Below are 16,935 nucleotides of genomic sequence, written 5' to 3' on the forward strand. Positions count from 1 at the left end.
CATAATGAGGAGTTGATAAATCAAAAATAAAGAGAAACTGTGCCAATAAACAATGAGAAGTAATAGAACACAGAGATTTGGGCTCTGTGGGTTTACATATAAATTCATTGATTTATCTTTATTTGGTAGTAGCTGTGGTCTGTTAGTTGTGCCTTGAATCAGCCAGGTGATGTTCCCAGGGCATATCACTGATAACCTTGCTAATACCTACTTAGTCTCTTTATAAAAATGAAGTTACCAATGTTACATCATTGCATCTAGAGCACTTCAAAATATCAATGCTACTGTATACTACTCTGATGCTTTTTCAAAACAGTAAGATGCATGATTTTTTAATAGAACTGATTTGGTAGTTTATTGTAGGGGTCGGCGTTCGGAAGATCTCGCGATGTCACGGAAAGTTAGAGGGTTAGTCGCAGCCTTGTGATGTACCTGTAACCCCACCTCCCCTTGTTAGTATAAAAGGAATTAACTGCGCAATAAAAGGGGGAAGTTGGCGCTCACACTGTGTGTGTTATCTGTCTCTTTCCCTGGTCCGGGCCGACCAGTGATCTAAGCGTGGCACCTTGATATGTAGCGAATGCTACAGTTTATGTCAAAAGCAAAACCATAACGTGTGTCACAGGGCAAGGGCGAAGTGAAGGGCAAAGATTAAATTCTGCTTACTCTAGGAGAATTCTCTTTCCTGAGTTTTCCCTTAGCAATCAGTTTCACAGTGCTGGAAAGTACAAGGAAACAGCAGTCTGTACAGACTTTTAAGGGTACCTTCCTGAAATCCAAGGGAGATTAACCAGGCAGTGAGACCAGTCCAGTTTCATTTGCTAATTTCTTAATATTTGATTTGATGTCGTGTCTTTTTTATTTTCTGTTAGTGGTGAGAGATGACTTATTTCTTACATGACCAAGTGTAACAAGAGTCCTGTTAGTCATTAATTCTGCAAGTAGCAGCACAAAAGAACGTGCAATGTATTTGTTGAAAGATTCATGTGCATTTCCTTTTGCACTCACCTTTCCACTTCATCTTGGACACACATTCACATCCAGCAAACCATAGCTGTGCTATCCCAGATTGCATCATGTAGCAGTATACAAATCTAGTCTCAATGGTGGTTCACCAAATTGAGAAATTGGAGAATACAGAAAAAAAGAGTGGGGCAGGTGAGGCATTAAGTATTAATTCACCACTACTTCCAATGTATGCAAAGTCTTACCTTCAAAAGTAAACAACAGAAATTATTCTCTAGTTATCCTCTAGAGCATATTCTCTAGTTCATCTCTGTCACATGTTTATCTGTGTGTGACATGACTAGGCCAAGAGAAGAGCAAAAATACCATTCTGGTCTATTCACTGTGTCTGTACATTAGAAACATTCACATCACTCAGAACCTGCAGTGTTAACCATAGAAGAAACTGAACATCTATTTAGTATGTTCTAGAAAACATGGCACATTGCTATATGGTAAATCTGAGAAGCTATAGCTTTTTAAAGTTAATCATATTGCTATGTTAATTGATTAAAATTAAATGCTGGCTAATGTTAAAAGTTATATTGCTGAGAATCTTAGCACCTGAAGGATGGAGGGAGAGGCAGGAAAAAGATTGGTTTTTAGAGATCAGGTTTGATTTCGGCATTTGGATGTAAAGATGATCATGGAAGGCTTTATATAGGTGTTTATGTAGGTGAAAGTATAAAGCTGAACCAGCTTGCTGCACCACAAGCATTGTTGGAACTTTTTGTTATGATCAAATTCCTATATTTCTAGTACATAGGGTCCAATGGACCCTCAACATCTCAACATTCAGTATATTCTGTGGCAAATGGAAACTAAATTTTAATTCATGGGTGTTGTCACAGAAGATCGAACATCAAAGCATGTTACAGTTTTAGTTTGAACCATATGGATAATATTAAAAAATTAGCTTGGTAAAATTTAGGTATTTGCAGTACTGTAGTTCCACATGGATGCTAAAGTCCTCCTAACCAAACTCTCCAGAAACTCTGGTCACTATTTATTATGAAGGCATGAAGAACATGAAAGCTAACAGTAAACCAGATGCTTATCAGGTTAGGAAATAATTGTCTTGTTCAAACCAGTCTCTTTTTCAGAGAGTTAGTATTGTCTAATTGACTTCTTCAAAGGCTAGTGTGCAACTAGTTTGGAATCATTGTTAGACAAGGCACAATCTCTCCATCTATTTGCCAACATGTCCCTTTATTTTGTCTATAAAATTAATTTAGGTGAAATTTGCAGAAATTCCGTGGCTATTTGACAGCTTGAGTTATTCTCTAAGTATGTGTAGACCTACAACTACGCAAAGTGTACAGTAGATGACATCCATTAGCGAGTTCTGAACCAATTGCATGTATATTTCCCAGATTGTGTGCCTAGCAAATCCAGTGTAGTTCCGGATGGTTTGGACTTAATATGCATGGGCAGATCAACTGTGCATTGTGCAATTATACAGATGAAGCTGAATAACTCCAGAGTTATTCTGCATGCGGTTTACAGATGGTCCATGCACACAGAGTACATTGAGTGGGCTCTGGAATTATCTCTCTTACAACAGTGTATACTACAAAGTATATATGGCTATATTTTGCCTGCAAAATTTCAGAAGAAACACAATTATTCTATTCTCAAATGTTCTGAGCACCTTATTTTCCAAAATTTGAAATGTTTTGCCTACTGATACACTGCTCATAAGAAAGCACAATTGGAGATGAAGAAGGAAGAAAAATCCCATTCACTCCAGAAGGAGAGTAGGAAAAAATTTAGTAAGAAATCTATATTTTGTGTATTCTTATCTTCTTTCCTCTGTTGAATTACCAGTGCTATGCTAAAGAAAAGAAAAAACTCCATTTGGGTGGTGTAAGCAATCTGTAGTTATTCAATTAATATTTAATAAATCACTTGATAGATATCGGAAGGATATAAGTTGATTAATTGGCCTGGCATCAATTGTTATCCATCCCCTACACAGATAAGTGAGAATAAATTCATCGACTATAATAAAGGAAATACAAACTTTCGGTTAACCACTGTGATATGACAGATGAAAGTGATTTGGGATTAAGACTGTAGTGAATTCTGTACGTAGTTAATATTGACTTTAAAATTATAGATGACTTCTATTTGCAATTCTGAAGACTTATAATCATGGAAATGCATGAAGAAAAGGAAAATTTATCTGGAATATCATCCTCAAATCTGCTAAGTAGAGGATAAAAAGTATTTAATCTTCATAAAGTCTCCTGAAACATTTTGTTAAGTACAGCCTACTCAGATTTAGATACATCTAAAGGTGTGTATCTGGCTAGCTCCATGCACATTTGACAGACTTGAGAACATTCTAGGATTAATTATAGAAAAATAATGTAAAGTTTCTTTCTACAGAAAAAAATACAAGTATTATTAGAAAAGCCCATGGCATTGGCTGTTTTTAAACTCAGTATGTAATACAGTGGCTGTATCCAACGTTTTTGCAACATAACTAATGGCTATGAGAAGTAGCTTGCTTCTGTGCACCTGCAGGCTTACCATCTTGTTCTGCGTGCCAGCTGGGGACACTCAGCTGAACCGAAAGGCGATCCCGAGAGAGCACCATGGGGTCTCAGAGCTCATCCTTGCTGACTGCTTGCTGGCCGTCCATTTCCTTCCTCTTCAAAACACGAGATTGCCCTTGCTACTGTCCGGTGCCTCCCTCCCATTGCGCTAGGACTCGTTTGGCTTGCTGTGCCCTCCCGGCCACCACGGCAGGGAACACCGAGCGCCCTGCGCTGTGGGCTTTTTGGACAATGAAGGGAATTTTCAAAGGAAAAATGGCAAAGGGGAAAACCAACCTTCTGGGTCTCCCAAGGAGGAGGAGAGGAAAAGGCGGGCATGGCTGTGTAGCCTCATTTGCTGGTCCCCGTGGAATTATACTTAGGCTGAGAAAGGAGAGAAGAGGAAGAGAGAAAAGGAGGAGGCCTTCATCCCTTCCAAGAGCCTGACTGTATCTCAAGTCTTTGTATTTCCCTGAAGCCCACAGAGCAAGTAGTATCCACCTACAGCTGTGGCTCCCATAATATTTGAATAGTCTCTTAGTATGACATCTGCTTCCCAAATTACAGTGCCATTTGTGGGGATCAGTTTGGGGATCAGCAAGGTCAGTGGTGTGGCTAGCAGTTTTTTCTCTTTTCCCAATATCCACAAGGTGTGACTGAACATTAACAAATAATGTCAGAGTGTACAAACTGTGAGTTTATAACTTTTCAGTAGTTAAGAGACTGAAGAGTCAATCCCCAGAAGTAAACAGAACCACAAAATGGGGAGCTGGGGGATGTCTAGAAGATGCTCTCTATGTGGAGGAAGAGATAATTGGTCTCTGGTTGAGGGAGTTGGTTGGTTGAGGTACAATTTCTTATATTCTTTTTCCCCCTAATGAAGAGAGAACAGCACAATTCCATTTCCTTTCAGGATTAGAAAGAAAGGAAAACTTTAGAGAACTGTTTTCGCATGAGTCTACACTCTGCATGGGTGAATACTTTTTGTTTTGGTAGGAGATTAGCTCCCTTTAATTTTTTTACAGTGAGAAATCTGCCACCTTGATTCTTTAGAAGTCATTCTTCCGATTGTGGGTGATGATTCTATACAGCCAAGTGAAATACGTTTTTTTAATTTTTCTGAGAAATCAAGAAAATTGGGGTTATAAAGCCCATAAGCACTTTGATGCCTCTTTCTTATTGTATGCACTATACTCCACTCTCAATATATATGTGTGATCAAGATGTTTGTGCTTACCCTGGCATTAATGATCTAGAGGATTTGGGCTTTATTACTTAATATATTTTAGCGACCTTCTTTTTCATTTTCCAGCTATGTTTTTCTTTCTTCTCCCTTTATTTCTCATCTGATTTCTTATTCTCCTTGTTGACTTTTCCTTAATAGAAAGTTTAACCCTATCTATGATTGCTTCCCTTCCTGCTCCTTTCCCAGTGTTCTGTTCTTCCACCTAAGTTTTTATTTTTCTTTGGTTTCATCTCTGCATTTTTATACTGTTAATCTTCCAGTCTTCCTATTTTTTCCTTTTCATATTCTTGACTTTCTCCCCTATTTTTTTCTACATTCATTTACAGTCGCCTCTTGTTTCCATTTTTTGCTTTATTTTCCTTATCTTTTTCAGCTTCTTCCCATAATTCCTGGTTTTGGTTGTCACCTTTTCATTTGTTTTAATATGTTTTCCACCAACCATCTCTTGTATTTTTAATTCTCTGTCATTCCATATCTCTAGCTTATTCAGAAGCATGAAAGGTGCCAGATCCATAGTTTTAACAGACCTTCTCCCCCCCCTCCCCATCTGGTTTATTTTCTTGGTTGTGATATATAAACACACACGTATATTAGAATACTTTCAGAATTATCCAGTTGCAGATATTGAATAAAGAACCAGGTATATAGTAACAGTAAAATTGAAATAAAAATAAGCAGTTGTTCTTATTACTATCTAGAATAACTACCCATACAAAAACTTACTTGGAACTACTACTTTACTACCTCATAATATGCAGAGTTGATTTTTATTTGTTTAACAGAAATTCTGATTCTACAGTGCTTATTTTCAGATACTCTTGCTAAACTCAGTTGAAATTTCTGCATTAGCTCTGATGAACTGTGCTATTTGTAGTTACCAATATAATCCTGATTGATTCCAGAGGAGTGTGAGGTGATTTTAAGATGATTAGAGTTATGAGGAAAGAATGTATCTGATTTGTTCTTAAGTATCATGCTTTTGCTTATTTGGAGTAAAAGACCATTATAGTCCTAGAGTTGAAAAATCATTGCAGTTTATATAACTAGGATAAGAACCCCACAAGTGCCTCTTACAAAGGTCAAATCACCATCTAAACTGCTTATTTTATCTTTCTTTATGTAATTGTCAATATTGTGTATTTGAACGTTCCAACACAGCATAAACAAAAGCATTTAAAAATAAATGTTATATCTTTCTTACTTGGTGATTTTAACATGCTTGTTTTAATTTTATTTTCTGCTTCCTTTCAGTATTTTCCTATGCAGAAGAATAAATGGTAATTAAAATGTGCAGGATGAAAAGATGGAGCAGTCAGTGCTTGTACCACCAGGACCAGACAGCTTCCAATACTTCACTAGAGAGTCTCTTGCAGCTATTGAACAACGCATTGCTGCAGAAAAAGCTAAGAATTCTAAACAAGATCGTAAAGACAATGATGATGAAAATGGGCCAAAGCCAAACAGTGATTTGGAGGCAGGAAAAACACTTCCATTTATATATGGCGACATACCTCCAGGAATGGTGTCTGAGCCCTTGGAAGACATGGACCCATATTACATCAATAAAAAAGTGAGTCTAATATCAGTCCTGTTGATACGCCAATGTTTGGAGTGCTTTATCATGTTCATTTCATTTTCGTGGAGTGGGTCATATAGCTTGTTACTTCAGTCTGTTAATTTGCAACCATGTAGAATATGTCGCTCTAATAACGTGGAAACAGTTGAGCACTGCTGAAAACACTAGGTGTACAACAAGAGCAGAAAATGTTTGATGCCAGTGATACATACAAATTCCACCTTCCAGAAAGTTAGTAAATAAATAATTAATATCTTCTGGGTATAAAAAGTTGATTTAGCTAATGTATGTTTTTAGAATACATTTGCCCTCATGTGCCCTTGGCACACTGGTTCTCCTGCTTTATATAAGGAGGAATTTTTCAGTAATATTATTATTAGAATTAAATTAATAAAATTGGCAATAAATGCAACATCATGACTGATTGTATAATATGGATGTTAAATGGATGTAGCAAGGTATAAATAAATAGTGTGAAAATCTAGACTTCTATTCACTGCTCTCTCAATCATTAGCAAAGTGCCCACTGTCTTCTATGGTACAGGACAGAAACCATAATCCTTAATGGTTACTAATCTTTCATCATTTTCTTTTAGTTTACATCAAAACTTATTCCTTTGATATAATTGAATTTATATTAAGGGAACATTTATATCAAAGCTGAAACATAGTATGTTTTCTTTGATTATAAGCAATATATAATACCTATACGAATGTGTATATGTAATAGATTACATACTTTGCAAACTTTAAAAAAGTGAATATATATTGAAACTGAGTACACCAATATGCCACGCTTTCTCTAAGGTCATTCAGATTTAAAACTGACAGCAGGAACCAATGCATAGCACATTTTGTTCCCAGAAACCTGCTTTGATAGCAAATGATTAGGATATTTATGGAATCAATAGAGAAACACACAGATAAGCAGGAAATACCATAAAGAGAGTGTAAAAGTGATTTAAAACTTTCTGGTGGGACTGGCCTTGAACAGCTCTGAAGTCCTTTCAGGATGATTCTGTTGCACAGCCCATATGCAGCAGAAAAGGTTCATGGTTTATACTGATAGCTAACTTGGGTGATACTTTAATTATTAGATACTGTGATTATGAAAACTTTATAAATATGAAGACAGGAGTTATTCTGATTTTCACAAAGTGCTGTGTTCTAAGTGTCTTAGCTTCCTAAATTTCATGCGATTTATGAGTCCTATTTTGACAAGAGAGAAAATACTCTGTGGAAGAACAATATTTTTATCTTTATTATTTGATGCCTCTGAAGGAGCCTTTATCTGCCATTCACAGTGTACGAAGATTTATCTTTAAATCACAGTTCTACTTTTACAAAGATAAAAGATGTGTTTCTATAAAAGCAGGCCTTCCAGAGTTCTGTACTAATTGTGTCTGGTTATGATACACAATCCCGTATAATTATATCCCGACCTGCCCACAGCTCATCCTGGACCTTTATAGTCAAATCAGTCTGTCTTGTGTGTCTTACAGTGAAACCAGATACATAATAGGTATGACCTACACGTATGCTTCTACGGCCCTTAGAAGTGGAAGACCCTTTCGGTCCCTTCACAGATGGAACTGAAACCTTAATACTTCAGCCAGGTCTGATGACAGAGTCACAAGAAATTGAGTGAAACCAGCTGAACATATTCAGCCAAGTTTCTATACTATTTGAAATGAACAATCTTTTTATTTGCACACTAAACTTTTACGGGCAAGTCACATACCCACTGGGATTTTCTTCTTTGGGCTGAAGTCCACACGTCCTCTATATGCATGTGCTTTAATCTTCTACAGGACAGAAATAGAAACAGCCCTGTCAGTCAAAGACAAGACAAAAATTTCTCACACACTAAAATTCTCTCAATTTTTTCTTCCTTCAGTAGGAGGAAAATAGACTTTCCTGACAGGAATCCAACATCTGTTTCAGTTTTACATCAGTAATTTGACTTTAAAATACCTAATTCCTAGAATTTCTTATCTAGCTGTATGTGAATTCTGGAAATAGTTTTTTCTCGTTTCATTTGTCTTTTGAGAGTATTGGTAGCAGCTGATGCTCCTCCAAGTCTCAGAAGGGGAAATGGTTGCAATGGTCTTTTTTTTTTAATCCAAAACTGAGTAAAAATGAACTTGGACTTTATCCATTTTTTGCGTTCCACTTCTGTGTAAGCGCAAGTCAGTGTGCTGCCAGTATAATAGTGACTGCCTGTTCGTGCTCAAGCTGCCAGCACAAAGGATCAAGGAGGTTCACCTCACTGTCTATAGAGAAAGGATCAGCTGGAACCCCCTAAGATCCTGACCTGCAGGCATGCATCAAAATCTGGTCCACTTGGTTTCATACTTGAAGGGCTGGCTATTTTCTCTTGAACCTAGGCTGCTACATTAAAGAGGAGGGAAAGAATAGGTGGGACTAAGTGGGTCTCACTTCACTTTCCTCCTGCTATAACATAGATCTAGCCTTGTTGATTGCCACTCTATGCCCTGCCTCTTGCCAGAAGGATGTTGAACGATGTCTGTCAGCAAAGGTGCCTCCTTTTTTCCTGGTGCTTGGTAATATCAGTCCCTAATCTGATCAAACCACTAGCTCCTGGGATTCCCAAACTTGCCTTGGGTTGCAGAAACAAAAAGATTCTGTAAAATTGCTTTACTTAACTTCATTACATTGGAAAAGGTGAATGCACTAGTGATTTTAGATATTTTTATAGTTGTAAGTGAAAGAATTTTTAAGGGAAAAGTTCTAGCAAAGCAAAAACTTATCTTTCTTGCTAGAAAACATGGTTTCAAAAGGTAACCAGAAAACCAAGAAATGCCAACTTCCAATATGCCATGAGTCTCTTGTTCTAGCTGCCCCTGGGGCTTTTCCCAAGAAGCTAAGGACCCAGCTCACCAATACATCACCTCTTGCCTTACAGAAGGTCCTATGAGATTTTACGTGGTGTTTATTTAACTGTAGGAAGTGGAAGCGCAATGAAGTAGCAATCGGCCCGCTAAATGTAGCCTTCCAGAAACTACATTTAAAGCTGACTGGGAGGAAGAAGAGGGGAAATAAGGTTTGAGGAACTTTTTGTCCTGAGGGGTTCTCGAAGACCATATCTTTGTTCAGTGTGGACTCTTCTTCCCTCTTAGCTGCATCTCTTCAAAATACTCCTCCTTCTTTGCCCTGCTAAGAATGCCATTTCTGGGTTTACATCAAATATGGCAGAAGTTACAGAACTGGGATCCAGGTTACAGATGCAAAAGCAGGAAATCAGGGACTTCTTTTTAGGGATTTCTTTGAATTTATATTCACACTTGAATACTTTGAGTGTGAGCAGGTTTCCTGACTTTATAAAACGATTAAAGCACTTTATAAAACCTAAGCCCTGAAAAGTATACATAATCCTTCATATACGAACATTAATCCTACAATTTGTTTAGAATTTATTTAGCCTTTCTCAGTGTATGTCTACGTTGTCCTGACAGCTTTGGGTACAATACTTCGTGTTCATCCACACTGCCTACACATTGGCTTGCATCTGGGTTGAGACTGGAATGAGATATAGCAGGCTTATCAGGGAGAGAAGCTTATACAGGGATTGGCTATCAGCTGTTATCTGTATTTTTATGAAAATTCTTCTTCAGAGATAAGATAAAATTTTAGTTCACATTTAAGGCTAGAAGTCAGAGGACCAACAAAGTCATTCTGAAGGCTCCAGTCACAAAGATGCTTTGAGTGAAAAATTAAAACTGAGGTAGGGAATTCATGTCTTGTTGGTTGTGCTTATGCAGGGCAGCAGAAAGTAGAACAGCTAAAATAGCAGCAGCTTCCAACTGAAACTGGAGCTGTGCCAGCATGCTGTTATTTTCCATAAGGCACGTTAGAAAAGAGATGTATGTTTAATATGCTTGTGTTAAAAGGTTTTTTTTTAAATGTAGGTTGACTAAACGTAGGTGGTGTAGTCTTAGATACAAAGTTAGTAAGGAGTGTGATTTTTAATGTATTTTGTCAGTTACCTCATAGCTACAAAAACTGTGAGTGTGAGCTGGAGGCTTCTGAGCTGTGAGTCCTGGGGGCTGGGGACAGACCTGGGAGGGGAAACTCACCTTACCCCTTGGGGTGTCAGGCTTTAAAACATTGTGCTAAAAAATCATTAATCTGCTTGGGTGCTTCAGTATTTAAAATGAAAACTTCATTTAAGATCAGGTCATCTACAGTTACACTTTGAAGGTTATTATTATCTGTAATCCATAACTGGAAGTGTAATTTGGAAACATTAACTCAGGCTTTATCCCACTGTCCTCAGCTTCATCCACAGTTTCTCCATTTCTGTGCAGAAGGGTGGAAATCAAATACATAACTTATACCATTTCTACACATCTTGAGTTTGTACTCAAGACAATATAAAGTCCCTTACATGCATGTGCCTTTCTTTTAAGGGGTTTGGTCTGTATAGGGATGTGTGCTGTGTAGAGCTATGAGAGACGACAGCTCAGGAAAGAAGCCAGCAAGTGAGTTGGGACTGGGACAGCTTTTCCTCAGGGCTTAAGCCCTGCTTCTCCTCTGCCTTCGGTACTTGGTATCTGTCACAGATTGGTGGAAACCCTCATCTCCACATCTCTTTCCACCCCCTGGGTGCTCCTAGATATTTGTATCTGGACTTCATGGTCCACACATACTAAGCTTCCCAAATCTAAGCAGACTGAAGAATTGTCCTTCTTGAACCTCCTTGGCATATTTTCTCTGTCTAACAGCCTTCCCAGAAAAAGCCTTGTAGTCCACTTGCTTACAGTCTTGAAGCAATGCTCGATGTCACAGGCACCAGAAAAGACCAACATACCTTTTCCCACACTTCCACTGGCATTCTAGTTTACAGCTCACTTTGTCAGCAACATTACAAAAAACAAAGAGGCTTTACCATAGCTTATTTACAAAATATACAACTCTGACAAAACAGCAACAGCAATTTTGGACATTTCTCTTGGGCGGATTCTTCAATACCTTTAATTCAGTTTGAATTTAGGCTATAATTCTTGCATCATCCCTTCCACTGCATGCAGCTTTTTTCTGAGTTCCTGAGCCTTCCTTCTGCAGTGTTTTTCATTCTTGTCTGATTGATCTTGCAGTCAAAGAGCACCCTAGTGCCACAAAGAAGCCTGACAGTCCACATTTCCCGTGCTGTAGCGTCAATGCTGTTGCAGCTGTGATGGCCTACAGTGGAAGCAAAGCAGTTTGTAGGGTTTGCTCTCGTACCATTTATATTTGGCTCACAGATTTATTTGAGAAAAATAGACAAGCTTTCAGCCTACAGTCTTCTACAATTCTCTGAAGTAAGGCTTGCATGCCTTTAAGTTTCTTTAAATTTGATAGGCTCTTTAGCTGTTAAAATTTAAATTTAACAAGTATGTATGTTCTGGAAAGTTACGCACCTGCAAACCACAATTCTGCAGGGAGGTCATCTGGGCTGTATCTCTTGCTCTCCTCCAGTAAGGCTTATTCAGATGCCCACTGTCCTCAGAGATCTACCTAATCGTGGCTATATGTGTTACTGCTATTTCCCTCTCTCCTTAGCACAAAGACCAAGAAACAGGGTAGAATAAAAAATATCATCAAGTGGGTAGTCTATTAAATCAGTTTCTATAAGGATTTATCTTACTAACACACCATTAACATCCACAGGTAAGGTCTCCCTGCTTATGGTATTTCAAACAGGAAGAGAGAGTTTTCTATGGGAAATAAAATTACAATTTTACTTAATCATTTCTGCACCTTTTTTTACATGTAAATGTAACATTACTTTACTGAGGTTATTTAATGAAGAAGTAATGTAAAAACATTAATAAATTTAATTTAAAATCATATTTTCATATGTCAGGTACATCAGGTAAGTACTGGAAATAAGTTTTATTTTTAAAATGGGTAGTGTTTTTTTGTGTATTAGCTATTCAAAAAGTTAAAATTTTGCTGATTGGTCACTAGGAACAGTTTTAAAATGAGCATCTACAGTGAATACACACTTATAAAATGTCTTTTCTTTCTCTTTTTCAGACCTTTATAGTATTGAATAAAGGGAAGGCAATCTTCCGATTCAGTGCCACCTCTGCCCTGTACATTTTAACTCCCTTCAATCCTCTTAGAAAAATAGCTATTAAAATTTTGGTACATTCATATCCTTTTTCAATGGTTGTTCAAAATGTCACACACCAAAACTAAGAAAACTCATAACTCTTTCTATTTCATTGTAAATAAAGGTTTTCATAGGCTGTTAATTTTATTTTTACTTTACAGTGAAAGACTTATGGTAAGGTGAAAGACTTAAGGTTTTATAAATACTAGAAAATATGTATATTTCATATAGATTTATTTTAGCTATTCTGTTGAATTTCAATACTTCTGCTGTACAAATCTGCAGATGGATTTAAGAATCCATCTTCATCAGTTTTTCAGAAAAGTTTCTTCAGATTTATTTTAACAATGACATTTTTTGCATCCCAGATTCTTTTTTTGCACTATGAAGCTTATTCATAAAATAATTACATCTTTAAAAAAAAAAACAACAAAAAACCAAAACCAAAACCAAACCGAAACCAGTTTGTGCTCACAAATTCCAGAAGAGCTCTGAGTTTTGCAAGCAATTAGGTAAATATGCAGTTCCTGCTTAGGAACTGCTAGCTCAGGGGTATGTTTATATTGCCTTTTAGGGGTCCTTCTGGGGCCATCCTCAAGACCAGCTTTATAGTCTGTTGCAGCAGTGTGCCTGGAAGCCTGGTTCATGCATGCTGAATCTCACACTCCCAAACCTGCCCAGTTGCACCATAACCCTCTGCCAAATTTCATACATTGCCAGAAAGCAGAGGCAGCAGTCCTGCAAGCAGTTTGGAAAGCATCTGTATGTGCAGATGGTGGACAGATTGGGGGACCATAACTGATGGGATGATGCACAAGGTAAAGTTTTAGACTGGTATGTGGGATTGGTGCCTGATGCTCATAACAGATTGATGGGAATTTCTAGCGGGTGAGGTTTTGGTGTGCTTTTCTTGCAAAACCCAAGGACTGGGAAAAGTAGTCACCAAATGAAAACTTCAGTGTGACAGTAACAGTTAGTCAAAGGCAGAAGTCTTATTATTAGAGACTGCTGGCAGAATCTTCTAGGTCTTTGGAAAAAGGAAGAAACCAGGCTGATTGCTGCTGACTCAGAGGATGTTTTCCTCTGAGCTCACTGGAAGTTAAAGCAGTGAGAGAAGGGGGGGAGGTGTCTGGAGAGGAGTCAGGGAGCAACTGGGGACAGTAGCTAAGGGACCTGACAGAGACCTGCAGGCACGGTGGTGGTGATGATGAGAAGATGCAGCCAAATACTGTCAGACTGAAGCCTCTAATGAATGCTTATCCATCCAAGTTATACACTCTGATTTACAATCCCTTCCAACCCTGCATCTGTGCTAGTTGTGGGTAATGTTTTTACTGGCATGCTGATTACTGCATTTGGTTTTGGTTTTAAGTTCCTCCTAATTGTGTTCAGAGAGTACCCAGCTGGTCTTGATGGCAGTTAGAACAAAAGCAATTCTAATCACCAATATGCAATTCCAATATTTTTCCTTTTGTTAACTGATTGTGCGATCATGTAATTTAGGTCTATTATAGGAAAAATTTCCTTTCACTATATGGACTGATTTCTTTTCCAACAAGCCAACTATGGGATGAGCTATTTTTATCTTAGATACAGATGTAGGGTTTGGGGGGGGGGGGGCGGACTTATCTTTTTATCTGTGGTCTGTGAGGACAAGCATTGTAAGGCATTCTAATCATTTATTCTAAGCCACTGAACAACAATTTTTACTGTACAGAGCTTGTGTGACAACTTGATCTTCAAAATAAGTTAAGTCACTTAATGAAAGATATCACAATATTCACTGCTGGTCAGGCATTTAGACAAAGGTCACCCACACCTATCTATAGGAATCAGGTGGCTGAATCTTTCCCTGTGATTTCAATCTTTACTTGAAAAGATATGCCTAAGTTTGAATTGTTCAGCAGCAATGATCTTCTGCAAAGTTTAGGCCAAGATGTTACTTCTCTTATTCCTCCCTCACCTAGAGTGAAGGGTTGGTTTTTGGGGGCGTGTTTTGTCCATGGTATAAAAATATACCCCAAACAACAAAAAGCTATCTACGTGATTAAAAAAGAAAGAAAGAAATTAAAAATCCTGGGCTCTTATATACAAGTTTATCTATAAATGGCTTTCTTCAGTTTAAGCTAGCTTCTTTGCCAGTTATGTGGGTGCAACTATTTTTAAGGAACACATCATTTAGAGAGATTAGAGGAAAAAATAGTTAACCATTCGGCATAAAGGTGTAGCAGTTCTTACTTTTTTGCTGCCATCATGTGGCCATTTTGAGTCAGGTTGTGGTCTCGTTTGGTTACTTCAGTATTTCCAAATATGTGAATAATTGAGTTTACTTTATTGCCACGAAAAGGGAAAGACCTCACTGTTCATAGAGCCAGTGATCTTGTAAACCAAGAACATTGCACTGGGTGTAATGAAGCCCCAGTGGACTGTCCCACCTCCCTACCACAAGCCCCTGTGAGCTGTTGGTCTGGGTTCCATAGTCCCAGAACTGTTCCTTGCTGGAACTCTAAACAAAAAATCATTTTCATTCTAATGTTCACCAGTTTTCCATGCTTTTCAAGCAATTGACCACAAGGTACTATTGAACCATTTTCAAATTACAGCATTGGTAGAACGGGATGAGTCTTTTGCTGCTAACATGTTTTTGAGACAGCCCAAATAGAGTATGGGAAAATGATTCACCTTAATCTGTGATCTCTCTATGGATTTCTATTTCACTGACTGAAGCATGTACTGCTAAGCTAGTGACAAGCAAATATGGAATACAGTCACCTGCAATTAAAAACAGTATTCAGTGTTCTGTGGTTTTGACAGACTGGCTGTGCTGGGGTGGTATGTGCTTTCTCTACAGCTCTGACTCATGGTAAATAGGATAAAGTCTTTTTACCTTGCATATGCCAGCTGTTGAGTTTAGTACCAAAACTGTAGAAGTGAAAGACTAACACTTATTCAGTCATGTCAGGTACTTAAGTAAAACCATATTCTTCTGCAAGTTATTTCGGTTTTGGCTGTTACTCATCTCACGTTCCCTCCGAGGCGTGTGAGAGCAGTCTCCTTCACCTTTCAGTACCAGCTGAAAGCAAAACATGAGGACATCAACAAATCAACATCAGACCATCAACAAATTAGGACTTACATTAAAGTTCAATGTGCTAAAGTGAAAACTACCAGGTTAAGCAAAATATACGTGCAATGTTTACCAAAGTCTAAAAGATTTGTGTAGGTGGCAATATTTTACAGTACTTAAGATATATGGCTGATGTGATATTGTATGAATTACTGTTGTGTTTTCCTTAACTACATCTACATTATTCAGCATGCTTATCATGTGCACTATTTTGACCAACTGTGTATTTATGACCATGAGTAACCCTCCGGACTGGACAAAGAATGTAGAGTAAGTTGCTTATGTTATTTAAAGATATCTTTGTTCCTCTAGGAGTCAGCATGCCAGTAACTGCAGTCATGTGTGCTGGCAGGACCTATTATGAGACGCTACTACTATTTCCTCTCTAAACTATGTAGAAATGTTGAATAATTATTTCTATCTCCTTCTAGTAGCATGATTAAGTAGAAAAAATGAAAGTTGTTTACAGATAGCATTCTACTGAGATTCCATTAGTTTTCTCTCATCTTCACGGTTTAGCATCTACCCAATGTTTTTAGCCCTTGTTTAGGCTACTGCATTAATAGCAGAACCATGGCCATCTATTTGTACATGTTAGTTAAAGACAGCATATATGCAAAAGTATTCCTAAAGTGAGAATTCAGTGCATGCTTGCCTTCTTCCCTTTTCAGAGTTAATGCTAGATGTTTTAGATGTTAGTGATTCAGACAGTATCCAGTAACTTATGCTCACAACTTTTTTGGTTAACAGTAACGGATCTAGTGTTGCATACTTTTAAACTGAGTGTCACCGGTAAATTTTTAATATATGTTATTTATTTGATGGATTTATTTGTTTTGATTTATGTACAAGATCAGGACTGCTGTACTTCAACAGCACGTCACAACAAATGCATGTAAATACACAAGTATATATGATGAATATAATGCATTTTAGAAGAAATTACTTATTTACTGTATTTCTTTCCCAGTTTTGAAGTGAAAAACTCTTTCATTTGATCATCAGGTTTCTATCAGAATACCAATGGAAAATGTTGCTACTTATTTTGATTAAATTTTCCTATATTTTCCAGGTATACGTTCACTGGAATTTACACATTTGAGTCACTCATAAAAATCATTGCAAGGGGCTTTTGCTTAGAAGATTTTACTTTTCTTCGAGATCCATGGAACTGGCTTGATTTCACTGTCATTACCTTTGCGTAAGTTTTTGTTTTTTGCTTTTTCTTTGAAAGTGAAGGGCAAAAAGGGCATGAAATTAGTATCGATACATATCAACTTCATTAAATGGAAATTCTTGTATGGATTTACTTTTGTCTAAAAC

At 37.5% G+C, this 16,935-nt stretch overlaps 1 protein-coding gene across 7 annotated transcripts in view; it reads left to right on the forward strand.

Annotated features, from left to right (window-relative positions):
- The first annotated feature begins 6,094 nt into the window (after window positions 1-6,094).
- Window positions 6,095-16,935, forward strand: part of LOC142031311 (sodium channel protein type 1 subunit alpha) — a 68,142-nt gene continuing 57,301 nt past the window's right edge. For all 7 annotated transcript variants that reach the window (XM_075028538.1, XM_075028539.1, XM_075028543.1 and 4 more), the window contains exons 1-4: window positions 6,095-6,361; window positions 12,407-12,525; window positions 15,793-15,882; window positions 16,685-16,813. In XM_075028538.1, the coding sequence (XP_074884639.1) occupies window positions 6,095-6,361; window positions 12,407-12,525; window positions 15,793-15,882; window positions 16,685-16,813 (605 nt within the window). The remainder of the gene's footprint in view (window positions 6,362-12,406; window positions 12,526-15,792; window positions 15,883-16,684; window positions 16,814-16,935) is intronic.

This window comes from Buteo buteo, chromosome 5 (assembly GCF_964188355.1).
Source record: "Buteo buteo chromosome 5, bButBut1.hap1.1, whole genome shotgun sequence".
Lineage (NCBI taxonomy): Eukaryota > Metazoa > Chordata > Aves > Accipitriformes > Accipitridae > Buteo > Buteo buteo.